Here is a 27,302-nt window from a genome sequence, read left to right as displayed (position 1 = left end):
AGGTTTGTCCTAAAATTGTTTTATAGTCTGGTTTGATTCAACTTGCTGAAATAACTTTGGATTCTGTCAGTGTCATTACTGGTCTGTGTCAATAATGTCAACTGTATCCATTTTATGAGGAGAACCTCTCCCCACCCGTGGGTGGCTCCTTAGACAACCTCACTACCTCTGCCTGGAGTCCCTAAGAAACGAAGTCATAAGGGGCTTGGAATTCTGCTTCCTACCTACTCCACCTCTCCTAGATTATACTGGAGCCTTCTGACTCCTAATTTCCCAAGAAATTGCAAATTCTTCAATAGCTTTTCTCCTGGAGATGGGCATGAATGTTGTCCTAGGTGGGAGATCTTTGGCAATATGATACCAGGGACTTTATTCTGCCTAAACATTCCATCCCCAGACCCTGAAATTTTTTCCCCCTTCAAGTAGAGCCATGTGGAGATCAGTTGTGATCTTTCCCTATTTGTATCCTTAAGTCTGTGCTCTGGCTATTTGGAATTTGGACATCCAATTATTAGCCTCAATTTTGCGTGATTCACGCTTGGTGCATGCTGCATAGAAGTTCTGTGAGGGACAGAGAAATGTTTCTTTTTTCCCAGCATCCTCGCATTGAGAATATAATGAGAAACATAATTTTGGAACTTGAAAGTGCCAGAGACATCTTGAGAATAGAAGGAGTTCATCTTAGAATTAGCAGCTCTTTAAGGTGTGTGATGGTTTCATTCCACCATTGTTCTGAGTGGTTACTTCCTTATACACATAACTGAGAAGTACACAAGATCAAAACATTTTTTTTTTTTTAAACAGGAAAGCTACAACCGAATTTGATTTTAGTTAATTCTGACTTGTTAGTTACAGAGGATTTACAGATTCTGTGAAAAGTGATGTGCATGAAGATGTATATTATGGATATCAAAAACGGATGAATGATGTAAATGTATGTTACATGCCTAGCATAGCGTATGGAATACAGTAGATGCTTAATAAATCAGTGCTAATGTTGGTGCAACAGGCCTCTTTATCTCAATGAGTGTATGATTCCTGGTTAAGAAATGATGGTATAATAAATAATGCAGCCAGTCCATGCTCTGCATGGCACCGTGTTAACTGAAACTTGTACACACCGAAACCAATCCCTCATTTGCATCAATCCATTGTGACGGGCTAAATATCAGTTAACCATAGAACTGTGCAAAGTGTCTATACTTTGAACACTGTGGGAACTTGTTTTCTAAAAAAATCCTGTGATGGATTTTTCGGTGGAGTAGGCATATATATAGTTAATCACATCAAAGGCTATTGTGGGTTTAAATTCTTTCAAATTCCTCTCCAATAATTTTCAAATTTTAATCAATCCCAGAAAAAGTAAAACTGGATGTAATGTGCCACCTTATCCCGGGTCTTCTGTCTATGACTTCTTTTTCCTTCTTGTCTGCCCTTCCTATTACAATATGGCTTCTCTTGAGCTTCCATTGCTTTCTTTATATATAAATTTTTTAATCGATTTTATTTTAGAGAGAAAGGAAGGGAGAGAGAGAGAAACATCGATGTGAGAGAGACACACCGATCGACTGCTTATCCCACTAGGGATCGAGCCCACAACCCAGGCATGTGCCCTGACCAGGCATCGAACCAGGACCTCTCAGTCCAGGGGCCGATGCTCCTTCCACTGAGCCACACCGGCTGGGCTGAGCTTCCATTGTTCTCAGTACTGCCTGGCTTAGTCATAACCGCCCCCTTGGTCAGAGGCATAGAACAGAGGGGCCATTGCTTTTGTTACCCTTCCCCCTGCCTCACATTCAAACAACCCACTGCACTTGTTTGACATGGAGTAGAATTAAGCCCATTTGCAGACCCACACCCTGAATAAGCGCCGCAGTTGTAAACTGTGTAACAGGGTGGATACCATTAAGAATGAAATTCCAGCCCTGCCTATGTGGCTCACTGGTTGAGCATCAACCCATGCACCAAGAGGTCACCAGTTTGATTCCCAGTCAGGGCACATGCCCAGGTTGTGGGCCAAATCCCCAGTGGAGGGCATGGAGGAGGCGGCCAGTCGATGTTCTCTCTCATCAATGTTTCTATCTCCCCCCCACCTAAAATCAATAAAGAAAAAAATATTTTCTTTAACAAAGAATGAAATTCCACTGCAAACTTGTAATGTCATGCTGTACACAATTCAGTGGGTCAGAATTTGGTTATAGAGGGATGATGTGAAACACTAACAGGCAATTTGACTGCTACCGTCTCCCTTATCCAAGGGATTGCACTACAACACAAATATTACAGGTTCGCTGCAATTTGCATTTGGGTTTCATGTTAGGAGAGACGCTGGTCTTTCTGGTGTCAGAAAGAGAAGCTGTTTAGAAGGTAGTATTGAATAGCTGGGTGGATTTATCTTTCTAATTTCTTCTGAATTTTCAAAACTTGAATTCATACTGGTATGATTTTATGTATTAGTTATTTCTATGACTGCTATAACAAATCAGTACAAACTTAGTGTCTTAAAAACAACACGAACTTATTATTCTACAGTTGTGGATGTCAGAAGTCCAAAATTTAGACTTAGCACTTAAAAATTATGATGTTGTCACATCAATGTTTTTTTTTTCTCTCTCTCTCTCTCTTTCTCCCTCTCCCCCTCCCGCTCTATTTGAAGATAAACACAAAAATATCCTCAGGTGAGGATAAAAAAAATTTACGATGTTGGCAGGGCTACTTTCGCTCTGGAGGCTCCAAGAAAATATTGCTTTTTCCAGTTTCTAGAGGTCACCAACTTTCTCAGGCATTTGTCTCTTTTCTCCACCTTCAAAATCACCAGTATAGCATCTTCCTATCTCTCTCTCTGTTTTTCTCTCTCTCCCTCTCTCTTCTCTTTACTTTTCTTCTGGAAAATTTTCCTATTGCCCCATCCCCTTTATTTCCATTTTCTTTCATTGTGTCTATAAGTATGTAAGTTACATTCATCAAAATCTATTTATTGTTCTCTCTGCTAATATATTAATGCATACTTAGCCATGTTGCTGGATTTTTTGTTTTTGTCTCTTTTACTTTTTCTTCCTTCTTTTTATCATCCAAACAGACATTTTTGTAACAGAGAAACACTCTTTTTAAAAATATGTTTTTATTGATTTTTTTTTTTTTAGAGAGAGAGGAAGGAAGAGAGAGAATTGATGTGAGAGAGAAATCTTGCCTCCCGCACACCCCTCCCGGGGATCGAACCCGCAACCGGGCATGTGCCCTGACCAGGAATCGAACCAGGACCTCTCTCGGTCCATGGGATGACCCTCCATCCACTGAGCCACACCGTGGGCAAAAACATATATATTTTTTAACAGATTCATGAGGAAGTTCAGGTTTTCTTTTTAGTCTTCAGTTTGGAATTACACTTACAGCTTCTAAATCTGCCTTTTTAGAAAGTTCAGCGTCCCCATGTTTCCCTACAGGGAGGAATCAAAAGTTTCAGTATCGAACTAATTGTGGAAAGGTCGGTGCCCCCCAGCTTGCCCACTGCCTGGCCGTGCGGATGTCATCTTTGTATTTCATACAGCAACTGTGAAAGCAAGGGCTACCAACCCTCTACTCTTCTAGTTCTTGCTTCCCGTGACATTAGTATTGAGGAAAATCTGTCGTCATTCACGCTATTATTATTGTTTTTTTAAATAGAAAAAAATGTTGTGTGTGTAGGATAATTAATTTCGCTGTTAGAATACATCTTGAGGAGACCAAAAATATTTTCTGGTAGCTGGAAGATTGGTTACACTTGTAATAACTTTAATTATAAAAGAAGATATGTACATTGTGGGGGGAAATAGTTAATATAGAGTCAAATAAAACTAAAATTTGTGTGAAATATACCACCCAGAGGAAAAAATCCCTATAGATTTTTATATATGCATATATTAATCTATTTTTTTTAAAAAGATTAGGACTATTCTGGTCATACTGGCTTCTGATTTGCTTTTTAATTAACAATATATTAACAACATTTTCTATGTTATTTGACATTTTTATTGGCTGCATTGTCTTTTATTATATGAGCACACTGTAATTTGTTTTTAAAACACCCTAGAAAACATTCAATGCAGCCATTTCCTTAGAATGAATCCCAGGAAGAGGATTTCAAGGCATTTTTAACTCTTTGGTCTATAGGGGGTCTAAACATTCATAATCCAGAAGGTAATTTCACAAAACAGTATAACTACATCTCTTTCCCTGCCACGACAAACATCACAGTGATGTAATTATTGTTTGTTTGTTTTTAATTTCAGGTTACCTGGCGCCTCGAAACCTCCCTAGCACTGGCTTCTTCCCGTTTCTGCAAACCCTACTCTGCGACACAGATTCGAAATGCAAAGACACACCCTACGGGCCACAGGATCTGCTGCGCAGGAAGGGGGTTGATGACGCACTGTTTAGAGACAGGTAGGGCGCTTCCCAAGTGTGTTCAGTTGTGTGGAGTGGTCAGATCTTATTTCTTATCACCTATCCAGGAAGCCATGCTAGGTTAGATTATATAACTCTATATATCTACAAATGGGATGCTCTAAATGTGAATGGACAAGAAGGATACAACCCAGATTTACCATGTGTATGTGGGATTAAGCATAATCTACGTTGGATGAATTACCCAAACTCTGCTTTCTAAACTGGTGGCCAAGGCAGTTCTCCTTTGCTTTTCTCAAAGATTATCTATCCCACCTCAAATTGTCAGGGACAACATTGCCCTGTGACTTGATTACAAGCATAAGATGTAGAGAAATGTCAAAGGCATGGCCTACTGGAAGAATAACATATTAATATTACTCTATGTGGTACTTCCAAATATAATAGGAACTAAGAAATGCAAAAAAAACCCAAAAAAATTAAAGGTCTAGAAATAAAAGTAATAATGTTGAAATTATATTTAATTGAACAACAACCTTTAAAAATGTGGTTAATAGGTGTCCTATTTTATGGAGAAGCATCTGAAGAATAAAAAAAGAGAATCTAGACCACTTATAACTTCAATTTTCCATTCTGAGATTCTAAACCTGGAGAGACTCCAGGAGCCCACCTGTCTATAGAATGGAAAACAGTATTATAATCTCAACTGACCATGAGATCATTTTGGTAGAGATGTATTTTTAAGAGTCTCTCAACAGCCCTGGCCAGTTTGGCTCAGCGGTTAGAGTGTCGGCCTGCGGTCCGGAGAGACCCGGGTTCGGTTCCCGCGAAGGGCACGTACTTCGGTTGCAGTTTGTCCCCGGCCCTGGTTGGTCGTGGGGGTGGCAGCCACTCGATGTGTCCCTTTCACATCGATGTTTCTCTCTCTCTCTCTGTTCCTCTCTCTCCCTCCCACTCTATCTGTACAAAAAATGGAAAAATATCCTCGGGTGAGGATAAAAAAAAAAAGAGTCTCTCAACAAAATTTCATATTTAAGTTTATTATCTATAATCATAAATATTTGTTTCCAAAATTTTAATTTTAATCCCTTGGTGTGTAGCACCATTTCTCTTTTGATGTCATCATTATGATTTTGGTCAACAGATAATATGGGTGATACTTAAGATAGAACAACTGTGAGCTTTTAGTATACAATATAAACATGTCAGGAACTGTCATGGGAAGTGACTTGGGACACAATTGTTGGGTTGCTAATTCACAATGGTTTTGTTGTTTCCATAAGTTATTTAGGCTTCATTCTGAAAACATTCTCATGTTTATTCAATCACTTATTAATTTGCTCATAAAGTAATGACCAAGATGTTTCTATGTGCCAGGTGCCATTCTGGGCACCGCAACACACAGGTGAACCAGACAGATTCTCCACCCATTTGTCACTTGCACTCTAATGGAAGAACAAGCAAAAAATAATAATAATAATAAGCAGCATAATTACTAACAATAAACGTGATAGCAAGAAAATAATGCTGATTAAGAGGTAGAAATTGAAAGGTAGGAATTTAACTTAATTGAGTGGGGAGAGAAGGTGGCATTTGGTAAAGACCAACAATGACAGGAAGAAACTGGCACCAACATGTGAACATCTGGACCAGAATGCTCCAGACAGATAAATGGTCAATGATCCTGAGGTGGGGACAAACATGATCATTTAGACTCACAGTGGTTCTCAACCTGTGGGTTGCAACCCCTTTGGGAGTCGAACGACCCTTTCACAGGGGTCACCTAAGACATAACAGTAGCAAAATTACAGTTATGAAGTAGCAACAAAAATAATTTTATGGTTGGGGGTCACCACTACACGAGGAACTGTATTAAAGGGTCGTGGCGTTAGGAAAGTTGAGAACCACTGATTTAGAGGAACTGAAAAGCAGCCACTAGGGCTAGAACATAGTGAGGATGACGAAACCAGCAGGGGGTATGTTGAAAAGGAAGACAGGAGACGGCATGCAGGATCTAACATGTCCGGGAAAAGGAAAGGATTTGCATTTTATTTTTAGTATAAAGAGAAGCCAATGGGAATTTTTAAGCAGAGAAATAACATGGCATATTATCTATGAGACTAACCTAGGCGTATACAACCATTACCGCCACTAGCTCTAGTTTATTTCTCTGCCAGGAGACCGAAAGCTAATGAGTGGAGGTGAGGTGGAAGCATGGCATTCTTGGTCACTCAAGCAGTTCATAGACGGTCTTTGTGTCCCTGTGTGAGTGGTGAGTTAGGCATGATCTATGCCTAAGTTCTAGCAGGTCAAATAAAATATCATATCAATAACAAAAATAAGAGAGAGTGCAATGGGGAGTGCAAGAAGGATGCTGAGCTGGCGGGTAATCAGGTGACTCTTCATGAAGAGGTTTGACTTGAGATGGACATTTCGTGAACCAAGCATTGGAGAAGATATGGGGAAAAAAATTAATATTCATTATCTGTAAATTGGATTATGGCTCCACCTTTACTTTTTTTAAAAGGTATTTTAGTCTGTCGTATATAGAGAACCAAACCCATGAGAGTTGCCTGAGATGAGCCATTGAGTTAGTTTTGCAAGTATGATTGAAGTCCAGGTTTATTTTATCTTCTGTTGATTATTCTCTAGACAGCTGATCATATCTGCTTTTGAAATTTTTATTCTAACCTCCAGACAGATTGTCTAGCCCAAGCTGTATATTCAGTATTTTTCCTAAACTACCAAGTAATTGGAGCTTAATTTAGAAAATTATGTACAATAATAAAATCGCATTAATGGAGATTTCCCACCATGCTATTAACTTTTATGCTTTATATAGCCATGCAGTGAAGCTGAGCATGGTTACCGGGTAAGCTGTTCACAAAACTGCTTCCCCCTGGTGAAGAAAGATTCACCAGCATAGCCTCATTAAGAGACAAAAACGTCTTCCCGTTCTGTTTTAAGTGAAGGGGAAAAATGCCATCTTTGGCCTCATCAGAAGAGACCCACCACGTTCCTTGTAACAGAATGCTCTCCGAAAGACATGGGGATCACCCCGCAGTCACGATTTGCTGGCCAGTTGCCAAGTGTGCTTTGATGTATTTTTGCTTTGGCGTTGGCTTTCTGTTATTAAATTCATGCTTCTCTAGGCATTAACCTCAGGATGAGGTGCTTTAAAAACAAAATCCAATGCTATACTCAGCATCAACTCGAACTCGCTGTCTGAATAAAGAAATGATTACATTTATGGGTTTTTTTCTTCCTTTGCACAATGGATGAGCCGACATCACAGGACTTACCCTTGTGGTCCTTCCTCCCTGCACTGCCTCCAAGAATACATCACAACAGTGGGAGGCCTGACTGTGCCATTGCTCACACACTGGCAAATGGCACAGATCATCCTCCAGAGCTCACAGGGTCATTATTTGGAGAAATGATTCCGCATTCCTGCAGATCCTGGAGGGGAAATGCCTCTTTGGATTCGCTCCCTAACTCTGTCATGTTGACACTCATCCATGACCCATGGTTTCCAAATTCTTATCTCGGTTCCTATTAAATGGATGCTATAGAACTTGAAACAGGGCTAATCAGATTTTATTTAGGGATAATTTTGAAGTGCCGAGGCTTTTGTTTAGTATTAAAAAATGTGTGTTTAGAAACTGACCTGAAGATATTATTGGGAATGTAAGGTAATTGGAAGTAGAGCAGCACGTGTCTTCATTTGACTATAAAGATGAGTTAGGCATGATCGGTCAGTTACATTGGGATGTATAGGTCAGTTACCAGACTGAATTAATTTCAGAGTAATTGATAACCATTCAGGAATCATTTTAGTGACCATTCATGTGAAAATAAAGGTTTACATTTTATTTATCAGAAAACAAAGTAGAAGAATGGCTTAACTACCATGCATATCTATATTCAGTCTCTCCCAATATCAAATACCCTAGGACAAAGCAACATACTAAGGTAGTTCTAAATCTTAACATCTTAGCTGATACAGATTGTTGCTTGGTAAGTAATGCCACTTAGAAAAGAGGTATATTTCGAACATGGGTAGGCAGGACTATATCTGAAGTATGGATGACCCTGAAGGAATAAAGTCAAGATGAAATACAAGAAAATAATGAAAAAATTTTTTAATTTTTAATAAATGTCTTCTACTTGGGGTAGGCAGGAAGGACCACTGAATCAAACCACTGAGAGGACCTCAATGCTGTTACAGCAACCTTATCTGTAGTTACAGGTCAATAATGAATGTCATCTAGACAGTCATGGTACCGAAATGAGTCTAGTATACATCCCAAATCTTCTTTCCAGGTGTCACTAGGCACCCATGTAACTATAATTATGAGGAAAAAGAGAAAAATAAATAAAAAGTTAACTAGTTCATAGAGACAAAAAAAAGAATATCAGAATTTTCTTTCCAGGATTTGCCATATGTGTCTTTTCTGGTAGGAATTCCTTTTATAGACAGAATGCACCAGAGCACACATGGATACCACCTACACAGGTAGTCTTTCCACTCACAGGAAGCACAGAGACACCAGGGGAAGTGCATAAGATGATACAGAATTCATGGAATTTATAGAAATGTGACATTTCCCAAATGTAACTGTTGATAGACATGTCTGAGAAGAAGTAAAACCTAACTCTGGGCCTACTTTTTCTCGCAGCGTCTTAAATTTAACATTTGGAATCCAAGATGTTTCTTTTATTGGATTCCATTCCAAAATAGAGCCATTAAGTACCACCGAGGCAGAATGGACTTCTTTAGCACCTTAAAGGAGATGCTACTATATATGTGGTTGGGCCCAGGGAACGGTAATTAAACGGTGCTGTGGACCACCTGGAGATTTGGGTCAGGCTTTCTTTCATGCTTTACCAAGAAGGTTAAATTTTCTGGACTTGGGTTAGCTTACATGCTGGGCCGAGGGCATTTAAGTTTTGCAGAATGCTCTAAAATACCTCCACGAGGTACCCTGTATGCGATAGATTCTCTGAGATTCCCGTAGAACTATTCACGGTTCCAGAACAGGACTCGTAAGTCTCCTGAGTTGGTTTTAGAGAGTGGGTATGGGGATGAGTCATCATGGAATAAACCCGTATCTGTCATAGCCTACCGGAGGGTTTCTTGACCTCAGAATTATTGCTACTTGCAGACAGATACTTTTTTGTGTGCTGTATATTGTAGGATGTTTAGCAGCATCCTTGGCCTCTACCCACTAGATGCCAGCAGCACCGCCCTCCTTGCCGTTGTAACCATCAAACACGTGTATGTCTCCAGACATCGCCACCCGTCCCCCCCACCCGTGGGGGAGGGAATTGTCCACAGTTGATACCCACTGGTCTAGTAAAATGGTAAAGGAAAAATTTTAAGCTAGCAAATTTTAAGAATTAAGGTTACGATTCTAGAGTCTTGTTCTACAAGAAGCACAAATGATAACTCTGAAGTAGCAGTCCCTGTAATGTGTTCCCATTGTTCCCCACACATGTTCTCACTAGCTAATACAATGAACGCATACCTCCTGGTTTTCTTATTTGATTTGCCCATCATATTGTAGATGGTGGGAATTTAATACATGTTGGTGAGTTAATGAATGAATATGGTCGGTACAATATAAGATTATGCACTGGGGTTTTTCCTCTTGCGAAGGTCTTTGCAGAACCCAGTATGTAATAATGGAGGGCAACCAGGCGGTGTAAAAAACATGCTTCCTTAGCTATCAGTTCTTCCAAGTGATAGTCTTTATTATCTCGTATTCAGTGCTTGTCGTGTGCTAAACTCCCTACCATCTGCCAACACAGCGCGTTGTAGAGTTTTCTCAAAACTTTAAAAGTCTAAGATGGGGAAAATTGATCATTACTACAAATGGAAAATTCCTGTTATAAATAAATTGATAAAGACATTAAAAAATAAAATGAAGAAGGTGTTACAAGACCCTGGTGAGGCCTTTTGCCCTGTCCCTCCTCACTGACCAATGCTTACAAGTTCCAGCACTGTGGACAGTAGGGCTACACCCAGTTGCTGTCCAGAGATACTAAAGATTCTAGCGTTCTGGATGGGTTATATGTGGAGCACAGATGCACAAGCTTGGGTCTTCGGCTCCACAGTAGGGGATGAGTCTGTGTCTTTGCACCATTGTCTCCTGAGGGTACCTGGACAGTTAAAATTGGTGAGTGCCTATGAAGACAGAGTCCAGACAGGCACTCGATAAGCACATCTCATGGAGTCTTCACAACAACCTTGCAAAGGAGCTATATCATTCCTAATTGTTGATGAAGGAAGCAATGTTTGAGATCTTTCAGGAAGAGGCAGAGCTGTGATTCCAAAGATATTGTGCAACACGGTCACTTTTCATTTAATCAGCCATCTGATCTTGTGGTCCAGTACTGTGCTAGGTGTTCGGAATAAAAAGATGAATGAGGCATGGTGCCTCCTTCCAAAAGTGTCACAGCCTACAATGGTGAAGTGACAATAGGTATACAGACAAAAATACAATGCTTCAAACTGGTATAAAATAAGTATGTAAAATTGCGTCAAGGAGTCGAAAGGGCACCGTTTCTCACCTACCATTTTAAGAAGCAGAGAGTGATCTGTCTATAAGCATGGTCGTGCTAATTACAAAGGTCAGAGATTATCATTATTAACTCAGTAAAACTAGCCAGCTTCCTGCCCTCTCTCGGTCATTTAATGGAGAGTTACTATCACTAACTACCTTTGCCAGGGGGAAGTAGCCCTATTTCAACTTATAACCTTAACTTTTCACCCATAACACTCTCTGTTTTACATTTATTGTGTGGTTTCCATTTAAAAAATTTAAAAACAATAGGTTTTGCCTAGCCAGTGTGGCTCAGTAGTTGAGCATCAACCCATGCACCAACAGGTCACCGGTTCGATTCCAGGGCAGGGCACATGCCCAGGTTGTGGGCCAGATCCCCAGTGCAGGGCATGCAGGAGGCGGCCAATAGATGTTCTCTCTCATCGATGTTTCTCTCTCTCTCTCTCCCTCTCCCTTCCTCTCCATCTAGAATCAATAAAGAAAAAATAAATGAAAACAATAGGTTTTTGGTGCAGTGGCAGTGGACACATGCCATCATACCACACCCTATAAATGCAAAATAACACTGAGAAAAATTTGCAGGCAGACAAACGCTAAAGCACACATGATAGTCTGAGTTCTCACCCCCACAGAAAAAGCAGCCAAGACTACATCGAAGGAGATGGACCACCTCCTCACTCCTGTGACGTGGAATCCATTCACGGATGACCACGACATCATGGACATGTCCTGATCGGGGACAGGTCCCGTTAGAAAAGAGGTCTCCTTGTCTGGAAACAGCCTGTTCACGGTTGAGCCAATTCGGAGCTGCTGGAAGAGCGGCTTGTTGGGAAGGGGGAGCTTGTTTTCCTCGGGTGTCTAAAGAATAGGAATCGTGTTAGGGCCCCTGTCTGTGTGTGGGAACATGGGCTAGGGGTCCTCTGCGGAGTATATGCAGCTTTTGCTTCTCTGAGCTCACACTTTCTTGGTCTCCTCTTCCTCTTCTTTTCTTCCCCTCCCATTTATTATTCAGTCTTTTTCGCTCTTGCTCTTTCTTTGTTCATTTAGATCTTTGCCATCCTCCCTTTGGTTTCTGTGGCTGTCCCTACTCCTTAAAAAATTTATGAAGGAGTTCTTCCTTGTATTTCCAAAGTGTGTTGAAATTCAGTGGTCTTCCTTAGAGTATTTCAAGCTGAACTAAAAAAAAAAAAATGTTGATAAAAAGAAAAGTGAACCTGACTTGCTCAGATTTTCTGAAACTTCTGTGTGAGAGAAAGGAAAGGTCTAGGTCAGATCTTATTTTTATCTGAACGGCTTCCCATCCAAAGAGTCAGCATGAGGAATGTAAAAAGATTTAGGGGAGCATAGTCCTCGTCATGAATAATTCAAATATACATTAAGAATGCAAAACTTTTGAAGCAACCAGTACATTTTATAGAGAATATTGAAAAAAAACAAAAAAAAAACCCACTAGGGAATGAAAACAAATACCACCTCTTCTTATCATGTGTACTAAAAGAGCACACTGAAAGAAAGAAAACACAGATTTTTTGTTTCCAATTACTAATCACAAAGTACCCTGGAAACAGAATTCAGATCTTGTTTCTAAAAAGGATGTCAGATTGAATGACAGTAGTAAGCAGAAGGTCTTGCTTTTCCACTGTTACTTTTTTATATTCATCCTTATGTACCTTAAGTAAGCTTTTTTTTTTTTTTTTTTGAATAAGCAACTATATAAAATTCACCAACTTTTAGGAATTCTGAAGAATATTCCCATCCCGGTATCTGGACTGATTTCACTCTTGAAATACATATACATTTATTTTAGGCACTTTCTTTAGGTATATCAAGTTTTCAAGAAACTACAACTATCTTCGTTTTAATGATAGTCAGCTAAACGGAAGATGCATTTTTTAAAAAGAGGGTTACTGAAGTATGGGGATGGCCCAGAATGTTTTCTTCCCAAAGTCAATGTGCCCGTGTGGGGCAGGGATCCCTGGCATCACAATGCTACTGTTACTGTGTTGATATATTCGGGACAATTAAAAATTGGCTTATGCCATTATTCCTTTAACACCTGCTGCCACCTGTAATGACACAAACCATCGTGCCTGGAACAAACTGAATACTCAACAAATATGTGCTCTTGTCCTTCTTTAACTCTGTCTTACAAGCATTCGTCTTTGATAATCGTCAAAAATGCCATCTGTAATTTAACATAGAAAATGTGTGTGTTTTTTAAAGCTGAGAAATAAACAGACCCTTGTTTCTGTCCCTTAAGCACCCTTGGGCTCCTATCTATTTGGAATCCATCATCTTTTTAAAAGAAAAAAGTACATGTTATGAACACTTTCAACATTTAGCTCCAACGTCTTTTAAAAATAATTTCCTCTCTACAAGATGAAAGTAAAAATAACGATTTAAACCTCATCTAGGTCATTTTTTTCTGAATAAGATTTACTTTGTAGTATATCTTATCTGTTCCTTGGTGTATGGTTAGGTGAGCTTTCCATTAAAATCCTAGAAAGCAGATTAAAAATGTGAAAGTCCTCTGAGAGCCCTGGACTCTGCCACAGCATACGCGGTAAGTAACTGAAATTGCTGTGGGTGAAGTTATAGAGTCCTTGCTTTTCTTCTCTAGTGTGATTCAGAGAAAGTCATCCAACCTGCAGAAGGGCAACGATTTGTCACCCCAGAGCTCCGAAGTTCCGGAACGAAGACACGCAGCACGGCGTAAGCTATTCTCTTCCCTGAGTGTACGGCAGGTCTTTGGGGGCAGCAGTATAGGTGTAGTCTTTAAAAGGGTTTATACTTTCAGCTTTTTAGGAAGACGGAATGCTTAGACTGTTCCTAGGAGACCCAAATGTTTATCATGGCTGTCTGAGTGTGGCGGTGCAATTACACAAATTTCTTGAGAATCATTGGAAATTAAGTTCTTAGTGAAACACTCTCTGGGAGCAAAAGTCTAGCTGGTACTAATATAATGTTGAGAATTGCACACTTTGCCTGAATTGACTAAGGACTCTGTTGTCTGTGAGATGATGCTGGGATGGTATAAAAACAAACTCAAGGATAAAAATTATTGGGTGAAATTGCAGAGATTCCTCCAAACTTCCCATCTTATGGATGCGGATGATGGGCCCAGCAGAGTTCAGTGTGGAGACCACAGTCATTCACCAGACCTGGTATTAGACAATTGCCAGGCCAGGACGCAGCTTGACCCTTATTCCTCCAACTCAGCGCTCAGAGCCAGTTATTCAGTGTGTGTGTGTGCACTTCCTTCGTTCCCAGCAGGCCCCTGGCCCTCAACCTTTAGGGTGCAGGACACCCTGAGGCTGAGCCAAGTGACTCTGATGCAGGTGGTGTTCAGACACACCCCTGAAAAGCCACAATCTGAAAATACTCTTGAAACAGCAGGACTGTCTTACATACATTTGACAATACTTACTGGGTGCCTGCTGTCAAATCTTCACCATCCTAAGACCTGGGGATGCATTAGAGAACAAAGTAAAGAATTCCTGTGTGTTGTAATGTGATTGCTCTGATTGTTCTTTGGGAGGGGGGGGGGGAGAATACCATGGGGTAGTTAAGATTTTGTGACATTAAATAACATTCCAATTCAAGCTGATGGACCAAATGAGAAAGTCCTATGTTAATGTGGTAAGAATGTGGTGGTGAGTGGTTTTGAGGAGCTTGTTGTGAATGATCTGATTGGCTGGACAGGTTAAAGCACAATAGAAAGAAGAGCTTGCTGTGGTCCAATAAGATTACGTTTCTCACCCTGGCCAGTCATCTCACAGATGTATTGCCTGGGTCTAGAGAAATCAGTTGGTAATTTAAAAAAATTTGGGGGGGGGGGTGACATTTGTTCATAATACTATATAAGTTTCAATTGTACAATTCTATAATACATCTGTATATTGCATTCTATGCTCAATTTACCACAGCTGGTAAATTCTTCAGCCCCAGAAGGACTATAATAAAGCCTACGCCCTATAATGAGAGGTTACTGTATCTATATTTTAATATTAAGATGCTTTGTTGTGAGAATAGCAAAGAATTTCCACCCAAAGTTTATAAAAGTTAACAGACTGGCTTAATGAACATCCATTCTGTACACATGAACATACTTTTCTAGCTAACGCCCCTACCCCAGAGCTCCCTGCCACATTCCACATGCTAAGTACTACACGAGGTCACTTGCAAAAGTGCTTCAGTGGGGTATACTATCGTCTGGACTAATGGCTTTATCGCATTTATTTGATCTGAACTATCATTCAGAAGCCACTTTGGGGAGGAAAGAATTTATGATCCAAGGCAGATTTCAGCCTCCCAACTGAATAATGAAAAAGAAAGCCATTATCACCAGATGTGCATTGGCAGATCCTTTGAACAGATGTTGGCTGTGATGGGTCTGTGGAGCCGGTGGAGGCACCTCGCATCCTCTAGGCCACCACAGAAATGATTCCATTTATTAGGCAATAATATTGGCGATGAAGTTTAATGACAGAAACTGGAATGAAAGCAAGTCACGTCTAAAATGACTGGAAGACCACCAAGAGCAGAACAAAACCATCACAATTTTATGTGAAAAGAAAAACTGATCGAATTTGCTCTTTTGGCTGAATGAAATGTCCTTGGAGGATGCTACTGAGCACATTCTTACTGTGGGGTGTGTGAGGGCACAGGGATGTTGGTGGGTTCATATGTGAACCTGCCCCTTTGTGTGTGTGTGTGTGTTTGGCATCTAATCTGCTCTTTTTCTGCTCCAGCCACGGTGTTTCCCAGCCCGAGTTCTGATTTGGAAAGTACTGAAACAGACACTTTCAATGGCAGTCAAGTCCTTGCCAGGATCCTTGGTTTGGAAAAGGTAATTTCACTCCATTGTGTAATGAACTGCTAATGAAGAACAGTTGAACAAATACCTCTTAAGTTAGTAGAGGAATCGCCCAAATAGGAAGAGGTTTGGGCCCCCATTCCCATTTGGAGTAATATCTCAGGAAGATTCTTTTCTTAGGAACTCTGCAGTAAGAAAGCTGAATTTGGAGACATTCGGAATTTCTTAAGGTCTTGGATATTTATTTACTTCCCTGTTAATTCTTTTAATCAAACTTAAGATTTTCCCCAACTAAGAAATAAGGTAGGCCCTGGCCAGTTTGGCTCAGCGGTTAGAGCGTCGGCCTGCGGTCCGGAGAGACCCGGGTTCGGTTCCCGCTAAGGGCATGTACTTCGGTTGCAGTTTGTCCCCGGCCCTGGTTGGTCGTGCGGGTGGCAACCACTCGATGTGTCCCTTCACGTCGATGTTTCTCTCTCTCTCTCCCTACCACTCTATCTGTACAAAAAATGGAAAAAAAAAAAATCCTCGGGTGAGGATAAAAAAAAAAAAAGAAATAAGGTAGTATTATATGTGACCTTTTTATTTTCTGAAGCAGGAAAGAAAAAAGCTATATGAAAGCAAATGAAGCTATAACATTCATTAAGCTTACTGCCTCATTCATACTGATGCCTTTGGAAAAATTGGAGCAATGGAAAATATCTCTCTAAAGTAGGAAAATCCTTTTCTTTAGCAGAGCTTAGAGAGATTATCTATGCATTTCCCTCAATTTACTAGTCATTTACCTTAAGATTCCAGATTGCAACATAATACACATAATTTCTATCAAAGGCATAAACTGGCAGCCTGTGAGCTGTGTGTGTGTGTGTGTGTGTGTGTGTGTGTGTGTGTACAGATATTTTAAGAAATTAAATTTAAATTCATTTAGGCAGAACAGGTACTCTTCTATTAACTATATCCCTGCTTTTTCTTGTTGTCATTTATCCAGCCAGATAAATACATTTAAGTTATTTAGTTGGCTCCTAAAGGCATTTGAGTCTTGCTGTATGTGCTCTTCAGAAATTAAGAAGAGGTCATTTCCAACATTTTGCAGTAGATAGATCTCTCTCTCATGCATTTGAAATAATATATCTATGTATATTACACAAGACATGTATCTATGTCATGTGTAGTATACATTTTTTTCCATTTGAATCATGGGGACATGTCTTTAACTTTTTATCCATATACCAGTGACTATAACCACCACTGCTTAATATACCTCTGTTGATTACCCTGGAGTTTACACTCTGTATAACTAAGGCATCTCAATAAACTGGTTTATGTAAATAAGCCAAAAGACAACACAAAAACGAATGCCAGGAATAGGTACCATGTCTATCAAAGCAATGCTGCCAGCGCTGGTTGAAAAATAAGACTCCCATTCAGTGCAGTCTAGTTTCAATAATACATAATAGCTGAGAATCCTAAAGCACCCTGTCTGGCACAGGAAGTCTCTGATGTGCCCAGTTAATTCAAATTTAAAGCCCCACCCCCCTCAAATCAGGCTAGTGGGTAAATTAGGGAAAGTTATTTTCATTCTATTTCTTGTTGGTTCCTAGAAGCAATCAGTCTTGCATTGGATCTGTTGAATTCTTTAATATGTAGAAGAGCAATGCTGGTCTCAAAAATACCACTTAATTGTGTTGAAACTCCCAAGTTCTCTTTCTCGTATGGAATAATGTTTCAGAATTTTGTGAGGCAGGACAGAGTCATATATCCAGTGGAGATAAGTTTAAAAAAATGAATTTTCTATGTATACATACATATTTTTAGAGTAGTTGGAGCGGGTGAGTGATGTAAAAATTAGGGTGACATATTGATGCCCATGTCACCAAACTCTGATTCTTCTCTCTTTTTCTTTGCTGCTTTCTGCTACTCTTGCAAGAATGAGTAAAGAAATCATTTTGGGCTGAGTTCCTGTGTGGTGTTAGGAAGGAGATATGAATCAATGTCTAGAAGACTTGGCTCTTATATCCTAGAATAAGTGGATCCTATTTTGTTCCACTGCATTCAGAAGTTGAGTCACTAGAAGGCAGATTTTGTGATGTAGACTTAAGGGGAAAATGAAGTTATTTGGTCATTACTTTACACAGTTATAAGAATTAATTATTAGGAAGGACCCATTAAATATTAAAATGAAACACAATTGGCTCTGTAAATATCTAAACAAGTTCCTAATACTGAATGTGATCAATATTATAGCTGAAAGTTTTTTTGTGTCTGTGACTGGTCTATATCATGAAGTATGTGGAGGACTTATAATGATTCCATCATGAAAATGCTTTTTAATGATTGCTTTTGGTAATTATATACTTGGATGCATTTTCATATATATGTTTTTCTTTTTTCTTCATATGCATAATTTTTAAATGAAATAATTGCTTTACAAATGAAACATAGCCTATATTTTTCTATTTCTTTAAATAAACTCTGCTGGTTTTGAGAATAGACTCCTAAGCTGCTACCGTTTGGAAGTCTTTCAAAGATCATGGCCAGTTTCTCATGAGGTGTCACAAAGAAGGAAACCTGAGTGTCTGCTGCTAAATACTCAAAAAACAGTCAGGTTTTTAAGCCTGAAGATTTTTGTCAGAAAAGATTTGATACATTTAGTTTCTCTGGTTAGGGACAGGAAGTGAGTTCAGTTAAACAAATTATATGAAAATAATTTAAATTATAACAATGACAAGAGTTAATACATTTGCAGATTTGATGGCACATCTTAGGTAAACCCAGTGTCTTTTAGTGTTATTTTGCTATAATACAAGACCTTAAAATGACTGTTGTGAAGACACACCAGTCTCCTTAAAGATTAGAATACTTTAATATCTATATATATATATATATACTAATAAAATTATTCCACTCTTCTCACACACATCTTTAGCTATTAAAGCAAAATTCAACTTCAGAGGATATACGAAGAGAACTATGTGAGAGCTATCCGGGATATATTGCTGATTACACCTTCTCTTGGACCACTCTAGGGAAAAATGTTTTAAACAAATTTTGTCTGTCCAACATGACCCTTTTAGAGTCTTCTCTCCAAGAACTAACAAACCAGTTCTCTCAGGTGAGTGTAAATATTTTAATATGATCAAGATCTCATAAGCAATAAAAGGAAATGCATTGTTTTTTATTTATTTAATTTTATTTTTTTATTAATTAATTTTTGTTACAGATGTTTCTCCTTTTTTCCCCACTGATTCCCCCCTCCCCCTCCCTCACCGCCCTGTCCACAGTTTGTTGTCCATGTCCACTGTTCATGCATACATGCATATAAGTTCTGTGGTTTATCTCTCCCCCACCATCCCCTCTTCTGGGAATTGTCAGTCTGTACCCCACCTCCACGTCTCTGGGACTACCCCATTCCTCAGACTGTTATGTTCATTATATTTCACAAATAAGTGAGATCATATGATACTTGTCCTTCTCTGTTTGGCTTGCCTCACTCAGGATGATACTCTCCAGGTCCCTCCATGTAGTCTCAAAGGACAAGAGATTTTTCTTTCTTACAGCTGCGTAGTACTCCATTGTGTATATGTACCACCGCTTTTTTATCCATTCGTCTACTGACGGACACTTGGGCTGTTTCCAGATCTTAGCTATTGTAAATAGTGCTGCTATAAACATGGGAGTACCTATATTCTTTCTGTTTGGTGTTTCAGGCTTCTTAGGGTATATTCCTAGAAGTGGGATCACTGGGTCAAATGGAAGTTCATTTTTAATTTTTTGAGGTAACACCATATTGTTTTCCATAGTGGCTGCACCAGTCTGCATTCCCACCAGCAGTGTACTAGATAGAGTCCCCTTTTCTCCACACCCTCGCCAACACTTGTTGTTTGATGATTTGTTGATGGTGGCCATTCTGACAGTTGTGAGGTGATACCTCATTGTTGTTTTACTTTGCATCTCACTGATGATTAGTGATGAAGAGCAGGAAATGCATTGTTTTTATTCTTCTATCCACAAAATGACTCAACATGAGTCAAAGTGCAGGTTCGTAGCCCACATGGACTACAAAATACTAACCGGAATATTGGCCGACTTTTGGTATGGATTCTTCACACAGAGATTCACGCACACTGCTAACTCTAAAGAATGTCTGCTTTCCATTTTTAGGTGCAGAATTGAAATTATTTTGATGTTGAACCAAAAATATTGCATTTTGGTGAATGCAGATATATATATTTGTAGATGAAATATGGCTCTGTTCTATGGTGAATGCATGCATATTGACTATTTTCCCTGAGATATTTAAGTGAGAGTACTCAGAATGTAATATAAGTTTAATAATTAAACTATTGGAGCCATCTAACTCTCAGAAGTCAGGATAATGGGTAATCTTTTTAATTTTTCTCACTAACACCAAACCTAATTTGGAAAGCTGATTTTTGATGAAACAATATATTTCTCTCCCCAGATATACCCTAGAACCAAAAACTTCATTTAATGATGTGCTAATGACTATTGTTATAAAATAGTCTTAAACTACAATGTGAATATAAAACACTTCTACATTTAATGAAACTGCACCCATGTACAATGAAAGATCATAAAAATGTACAGAATTCTCTTGAAATTTTATAAATAAGAATAAGTGACACATATTCACTTCTAATATTTTCCCCTTGATTCTCTGAATTTTATTATAAGTAATATTTACTAAGTACAGATTACTTAAATTACCTTTCAGTAATCTGAGTTTTCCAAATGAACCAGATTAGAGACACTGTTATAATTATCCCAATCCACTGTAGAGCACTTAAAATCTGTTCTTAAGAAATTCAGCAGTTCTGTAAAGTTGAATGTGTGAATAAGAATACATTGTTCAGGCCCTGGCCGGTTTGGCTCAGCGGTTAGAGCGTCGGCCTGTGGTCCTGAGAGACCTGGGTTCAGTTCCCGCTAAGGGCACATACCTCGGTTGCAGTTTGTCCCCAGCCCTGGTTGGTCGTGGGGGTGGCAGCCACTCAATGTGTCCCTTTCATGTCGATGTTTCTCTCTCTCTATCTTCCTCTCACTCTACCTGAACAAAAAAGTGGAAAAATGTCCTCAGGTGAGGATTAAAAAAAACAACAACAATACATTGTTCAGCCCTGGCTGATTTGGCTCAGTGGTAGACAATTGGCCTGCAGACCAAAGAGTCACGGGTTCTATTCTGGTCAAGGGTACATACCTCGGATGCAGTTCAATCCCCAGCCCTGGTCAGGGTCATGCAGGAGGCAGCTGGTTGATGTGTCTCTCTCATGTCGATGTTTCCCTCACTATCTGTCTCCCCCACTCTATCTAAAGATAAATGGAAGAAAGTATCCTTGGGTGAGGATTAAAAAAAAAAACACCACAAGAACGTTATTCAAGGAGAGTGCACACAGCCAACATGGGGAGGGAAAGCACACTTGGAGTGCCCAGCTTGGGTGAAAGGGGAAGCTGTGTCACTGGGCCCACCACAGCACCTAGATTAGGTCACTCTACCAAGTCTGAGAAATGTAGTGGCTCTACCTAATATGAAACAAACACAGGGCTGCTGCCGGAATGAGGAGACAAAGAAATATGCCCCAATTGAAAGGACAGAACAAAACTCCAGAAAAATAACTAAACAAATTTGTGATAAGCAATCTAATATAGAGAGAGTTCAAAACGGTGGTTATAAGGATGCTCAATGAACTTAAGAAACAGTAGAAAACTTCAAGAGAACTTCAACAGCATAAAAGAAGATATTTAAAAAGTCATAAATGAAGAACACACTAACTGAAATGAAAGATAATTTATAGAGAATCAACAATAAATTAGATAAAACCAGGAATCAAAGAGTGATTTGAAATATAAGGAAGCAAAAGTCACCCAATCAGAACAGCAAAAAGAGAAAAGAATAAGAAAAATAAGGATAGTGTAAAGAGCCTCTGGGACAACTTCAACTCCACCAACATTCTCACCAGGGGGTGCCAGAAATAGAAGAGAGAGAGCAAGAAATTGAAAAAAAAAAAAAAATGATGGAAAACTTTCCTAACCTGGTGAAGGAAATAAACATGCAAGTTCAGGAAGTGCAGAGAGTCCCAAACAAGATGAAACCAAAGAAGCCCACATTAAGACACATCATAATTTAAACGCAAAAGGTAAAAGACAAAGAGAGAATCTTAAAAAGAGCAAGAGAAAAGCAGTTAGTTACTTACAAAGGAGCTCCCATAAGACTATTCAGCTGATTTCTCAACAGAAACTTTGCAGGCTAGAAGGGATTGGCAAGAAATATTCAAAGTGATGAAAAGCAAGGACTTACAACCAAGATTACTCTACCCAGCAAAGCTATCATTTAGAATTGAAGAACATGTGGATTGGAGGAATGGGTGAAAAAGGCGAAAGGGTTAAAAGTACAAGTGGATAGTTACAGAATAGTCATAGAAATGTAAAGTAAAACATAGTCCATAATATTCTAACTATGTACTCTATGGTGTCAGATGAGTGTGAGATACATTGGGATGATTACTTAGTAAGTTATATAATGTCTAATCACTGGGTTGTACACCTGAAATTAATATAATATTGTATGTCAACTGTAATTAAAAAATAAAAGTGATTTAAACTTTTTTTTAAAAAGGGCATGACTACAAGGGAAATTGCCAGCATGCCAAACTTTCAACAACATAGAAGGAAGGAGGAAATTATTAATTAGTCATGACCTTGAGGTTAAAATCTCTGGCAAGACAACAGTAATTAAATTCAATACAGGGATGACAGGCAGAGAGAAAGAAAACACCACATATATATTACAATTTATAAACTCCCATAAAAAGAAATAAATGAGAATCCCCATAAAAAGAAACAAACAAAAAAGAAATTAGCAAGGATCTGAACAGGAAATTAATAAAAAATATATATAAATGACCAATAAACATATAGAACACGCTAAGACTCACTGGTGATCAAAGAACAATTAGATGTTACTTATCTCATACCTGAAAATAATTGATGCGATTCAGCAGTGAAGAGATTGTGGGAAGGCATGTCCTCTAGTAGATGGTGATGCAAGTATGAAATGTGTTATTTTGGAGAGAATTTAGAAATATTTATCACGATATTAAATATTCATAATTCTCTCTTTGATCTAGCAATGTCAACACTGGAAATCTATCCTACAGAAATATATGTACATAAAGATATGTGTATAAAGTTGTTCACTGAGGCATGTCTCTCCCAACTAGAATGACAGCTTCATGATAGTGGGAATTTTGTCATTCACGCCTACATTGTCAGTGGCCACATCACTGCCTGGAACATAGTAGATGCTCAGCAAATATTTGTTGAATGAATGAATGGAACTGAAAATTAGAAATTAATTTTATGTTACTAGGAAATGTTTACATCTACCTTATGGACTACTACGAGCTATTTTTAAAAATGAGGTAAAGCTATATGTACTGACACTGGAAGATCTCTAAGACCAAGTGTTAAGTTAAAAAAAAAAATAGTAAAAAGTTAAAAACAACATAAAGTTCATCATTATAGAAATGATTTACTGGATTGTGATTTAAATCTAATACGAGGCATCCATCTTGAAAAAACAAACACAAAATGAATACATTGTTCAAAATCACGTTCTCAGCATGAAAGACCTTAAATTAAGACAGAACAAAGGCCTGACTTCACTAGAATGAATAAGCGTATTAAGACAATTACTTTGAGTTGAAGAAAATACTTTACTTCTGAAAGTACTAGCTGGGTCCTATGATACAGAGTAAGAGCAAAAGTCATGGTATTGTTTATTTGTTTACTTATAGTATAAGATGTGATTATTACATAGGTTCACTCACAATTGATTATTTATTATAGCTAATGGTCCTGGTATTGCAAAAGAACTTAAGAAATATTTTATTCCAATTGTAATAGTAAACATTTTCATATATATATGTGTGTGTGTGTGTATACACATAAATTATAGATATTAAAATATGTATATAAAATTTTAGGGTTTTCCACTCAAATGATAAATAACATAAGGTCTACTAAAGGATAGAGGGAAGATATGTCTGTCTCTCTCAAACCAAGTCCTAGAGAAAAACAAAAAATATTACCCAGAAGCTAATTTTATATTACAAAATTAATTTCTAAAAATACAGTGTCAAATGTAGCTCTGTTAACCAAATTTGAAATATGCCAATTTCTACAGGTATAGGAAAAATACAATTATGTTTAAGAACAAAAGAAATAGTTACTGTTTTTTCCAAGTAAAAGATGACTTTAAACTGAATGAAAATTTGAAAGAATTGCTTATATGAAAATCTAGATGTTTAATGCAATAAGCCATGTGATTACAAATGTTAAAGTCTCAATTTGTCCTGTTTGTGGTTTTATTTTTTAAGATATCAAGGGACCCCAACAACCAGAAGACAGTATTTCAAAAAATGGTTCAAGTGCTGTCCTTCTTCTCAAAAGTACAAGAGCAGACAGCTGTGTGGCAGCTTCTCTCTAGCTTTCCAAATGTGTTTCAGAATGACACAACACTAAGCTATGTGTTTGATGTTCTTCGAAAAGCAAACAGGTAAGAAATGTAAGAATTAAGTGAGATATCAATAGTCACAAAAAAAGTCAGTTTTTAAAATATCACCTGTGAGGATCACTGGTAGGTAGGTAAACATAGAGCAAATAACCCTTCCACGCCTCACTGCAGATTTCAGCAATGAAGGTAAAGATATTAGTTAAGCAAAGAAGAAATATACACTAAGGTCATCAGGGTTATCAAAATGTACATGAGACAGGGAGGAGGAACACTGACATTAACAGATGGATTGTCAGTTGGTATCACCAAGCTTCTGAGAAAGAAGCGACTAGCAGGACCAATGTAGATTGGAACCCTGGCTCAGGCTCATTCTGGAACCACAAGAGCTCTGTGTATCTGGCATTCAAACAACTCAAGAATAAACTGTCTCACTGGGTTTTGGTTGATATTGTCCAATATAAAACAACCTTGTTTATGAGAGTTCTGAACCAAACCACCTCAAGGGAATCGGTCTCCTTCGAACAGCCAGCCTATGAATGATCTTCCTGAGCCTGCATATTGGGTTGGCTTTATTTGACATATATAACACAAAAATTTGGAAATTTTTGCAGAAGAAACCCTTTAAAGGTTGCTTTCCTTATAAAAGAGATCAGAGTATGGCCAACAGTTAGAGTTTAATGGACTGGTACTGAGGTTTTGACTATCCTGTCTAGTCAATTTGAAAACAAATCAACAACTACTGTATCAACAACTATCAATTACTGAGTGCCCATTACATACTAGACACTTGACTGGGCCTTTATATATATCACATGAAATCCCACAACTATTTATTTTATAAATGAGGCAACAGAGGGTCAGAGAAAAGAAATATTTGATCGTCATGCAGCTAGGAGGGTTTAGCCTGAGATTTTTAGCTCCAGAAACCAGGCTGTGTCTCTAATATGTCGTTAAGAGTACAATGTATTCCATCTCTAATGTCTGAAGTACCAGGAGACAGTGTTCTCATCTTCTTTGGAAAGCGTCCAAGAGCTTATGTTTATTCAAAGACCTTATAATAAACCCTTATGCTGGTACATTAATCTCACAACATTAAATCCTCACAACAGTGCTTTGAGATTGAGTCAACAGATACCCTCATTTCATAGAAGGGAAACAAACCCTCATTTAAGTCATATGACTTCCCCAAGTTTCTACAATTAGTAAGTGGCAAAGGCAGGACCTGAACTCAAGGAGTCTAAAGCCTGTGCTCATTCCACAGTAGGGGTCGTAACTAATTTATAGAAGGAGCAATAGATTAGGAAATTTGAGTCTTTAAATTGGTCCTCATTTTGACACTTAGGGAAATTTTTACTCATCCAGGATTTTTAAAGTCAATTCTCCTTCTATTTATAGGCTGTCTTTGAAAGTAAACAGGTAAATCAATTAAAGGAGAAGAGGACTTGTTTGAATGTATAGTATAGCAATGAAGAGTCAAAATGATTTTCAGACTACAGTAAGATATCACTACACACCCACTAGAATAAGTACGATTTTAAAAGATGGGCAACCCTAAATTGTTACAAGAATGTAGTGCAAATGGAACTTTTAGTTAAAGTGTAAAATGATGAAACCATTTTAGAAAACAGTGGGACAGCTTCTAATGAAGTTAACAGTAGATCTATATGATGAAGTGTTCTATCCTTGGGTGTTGATCAAGGAAATGAAATGCATGCACACACAAAGACATATATGCTAATGTTTATAGCAGATTTACTTGTAGTAGCTAAACATTAGAGGATAAAAACAGATCATTATAAACAGAATGGCAAAATATTATAGTTTACTTTTCAGTGGAATTCTACCTAACAAGAAAAAGAAGTAGATTACTGGATCACACAACAAGATAAATAAATCCTATGACTATTATGCTGGCAAAAGAACCAAGACCAAAAAACAATGTGTAGATATTATATTATTTTATTTAAATGAAATTCCCAGATTGACAAAATGAATTTCAAGAGTTAGAAATAAGATCAGTATATCCTGGAGCAACTGTTGGGAGATAGTTTGTATCTTATGAGCATGGTGGTTACATAAGTGTATAAATTTGGCAAAGTTTATTGAACTGTAGCCTAGGTGCATCGTATTGTATGTCGATTGTACCTCAATGATATTTGGTTAAAAAAAACTACAACAAATAAAAAACAGAAATCCCACAAAATAATATTGAGTAGAAGGTAGAAGATCCACATAAATAAATAACTAAACAAATAAGCAAACAAACAAACAAAACATGCTTTAGGCATTACTTTGGTGGGTATATTACTTGGGAAGGACATTGCATTATGAGAATTTTGATTCTCTTAAAATTTAAATAAAAGTCTTGCATATTATAGTATTATAAGAGTTTGCTGTTAGGTAATGATTATAAATGTTGCAAACAAGACTATATAATAATGAAGAAGAAAAAAGAAATAGCTAAAAGAAATAGCTTCAAGTTGTTTTTTAAAGCAGATAACATTAGACTTTTAACTAATCAGAACAACTCTTTTTTTGTAAGTGGTCAATATTTATTTATTTATTATTGCTAATTTATATACTTATTCTTTTTTTAATATGATAGGCCCTAGCCATATGTGGTTTTTGACTTAGAAACTGGATTTTTAACTTTATTCAACTTTAATTTTAAATTTTTCAACATTGATGCTTGATACAGTAACTGATAAACCTTTCAGTATGTTCGGAACAAGGTGGGTGTGTGAACCTACTTTTCCCTGTAAACAATGAAATCTAAATACAGATTTCTTTTTCTTTATTGATTTTAGAGAGAGAGGGAGAGAGAAATAGAAACGTAGATGAGAAAGAACATTGACTGGCCACCTCCTGCATGCCCCCCACTGGGGATCAGGCACACAACCTGGGCATGTGCCCTGACTGGGAATTGAACCAGCAACCTCTTGGTGCATGGGTCAATGCTCAACCACTGAGCCACACCGGTTGGGCAGATTCAGTATTTTCTTAAATAAAA

The 27,302-nt window shown here is 38.1% G+C and overlaps 1 protein-coding gene across 1 annotated transcript in view; it reads left to right on the top strand.

Annotated features, from left to right (window-relative positions):
• Positions 1–27,302, top strand: part of ABCA12 (ATP binding cassette subfamily A member 12) — a 172,242-nt gene that overhangs the window by 51,397 nt on the left and 93,543 nt on the right. The window contains exons 3-7 of the mRNA XM_036254540.1: positions 4,269–4,422; positions 13,570–13,661; positions 15,701–15,798; positions 18,689–18,874; positions 24,156–24,334. Coding sequence (XP_036110433.1) covers positions 4,269–4,422; positions 13,570–13,661; positions 15,701–15,798; positions 18,689–18,874; positions 24,156–24,334 — 709 coding nt within the window. The remainder of the gene's footprint in view (positions 1–4,268; positions 4,423–13,569; positions 13,662–15,700; positions 15,799–18,688; positions 18,875–24,155; positions 24,335–27,302) is intronic.

The sequence above is a fragment of the Molossus molossus genome, unplaced genomic scaffold, assembly GCF_014108415.1.
Source record: "Molossus molossus isolate mMolMol1 unplaced genomic scaffold, mMolMol1.p scaffold_m16_p_11, whole genome shotgun sequence".
Lineage (NCBI taxonomy): Eukaryota > Metazoa > Chordata > Mammalia > Chiroptera > Molossidae > Molossus > Molossus molossus.
Note: the sequence above shows the minus strand (reverse complement) of the source record. Positions and strands in the feature narration are given on the sequence as shown.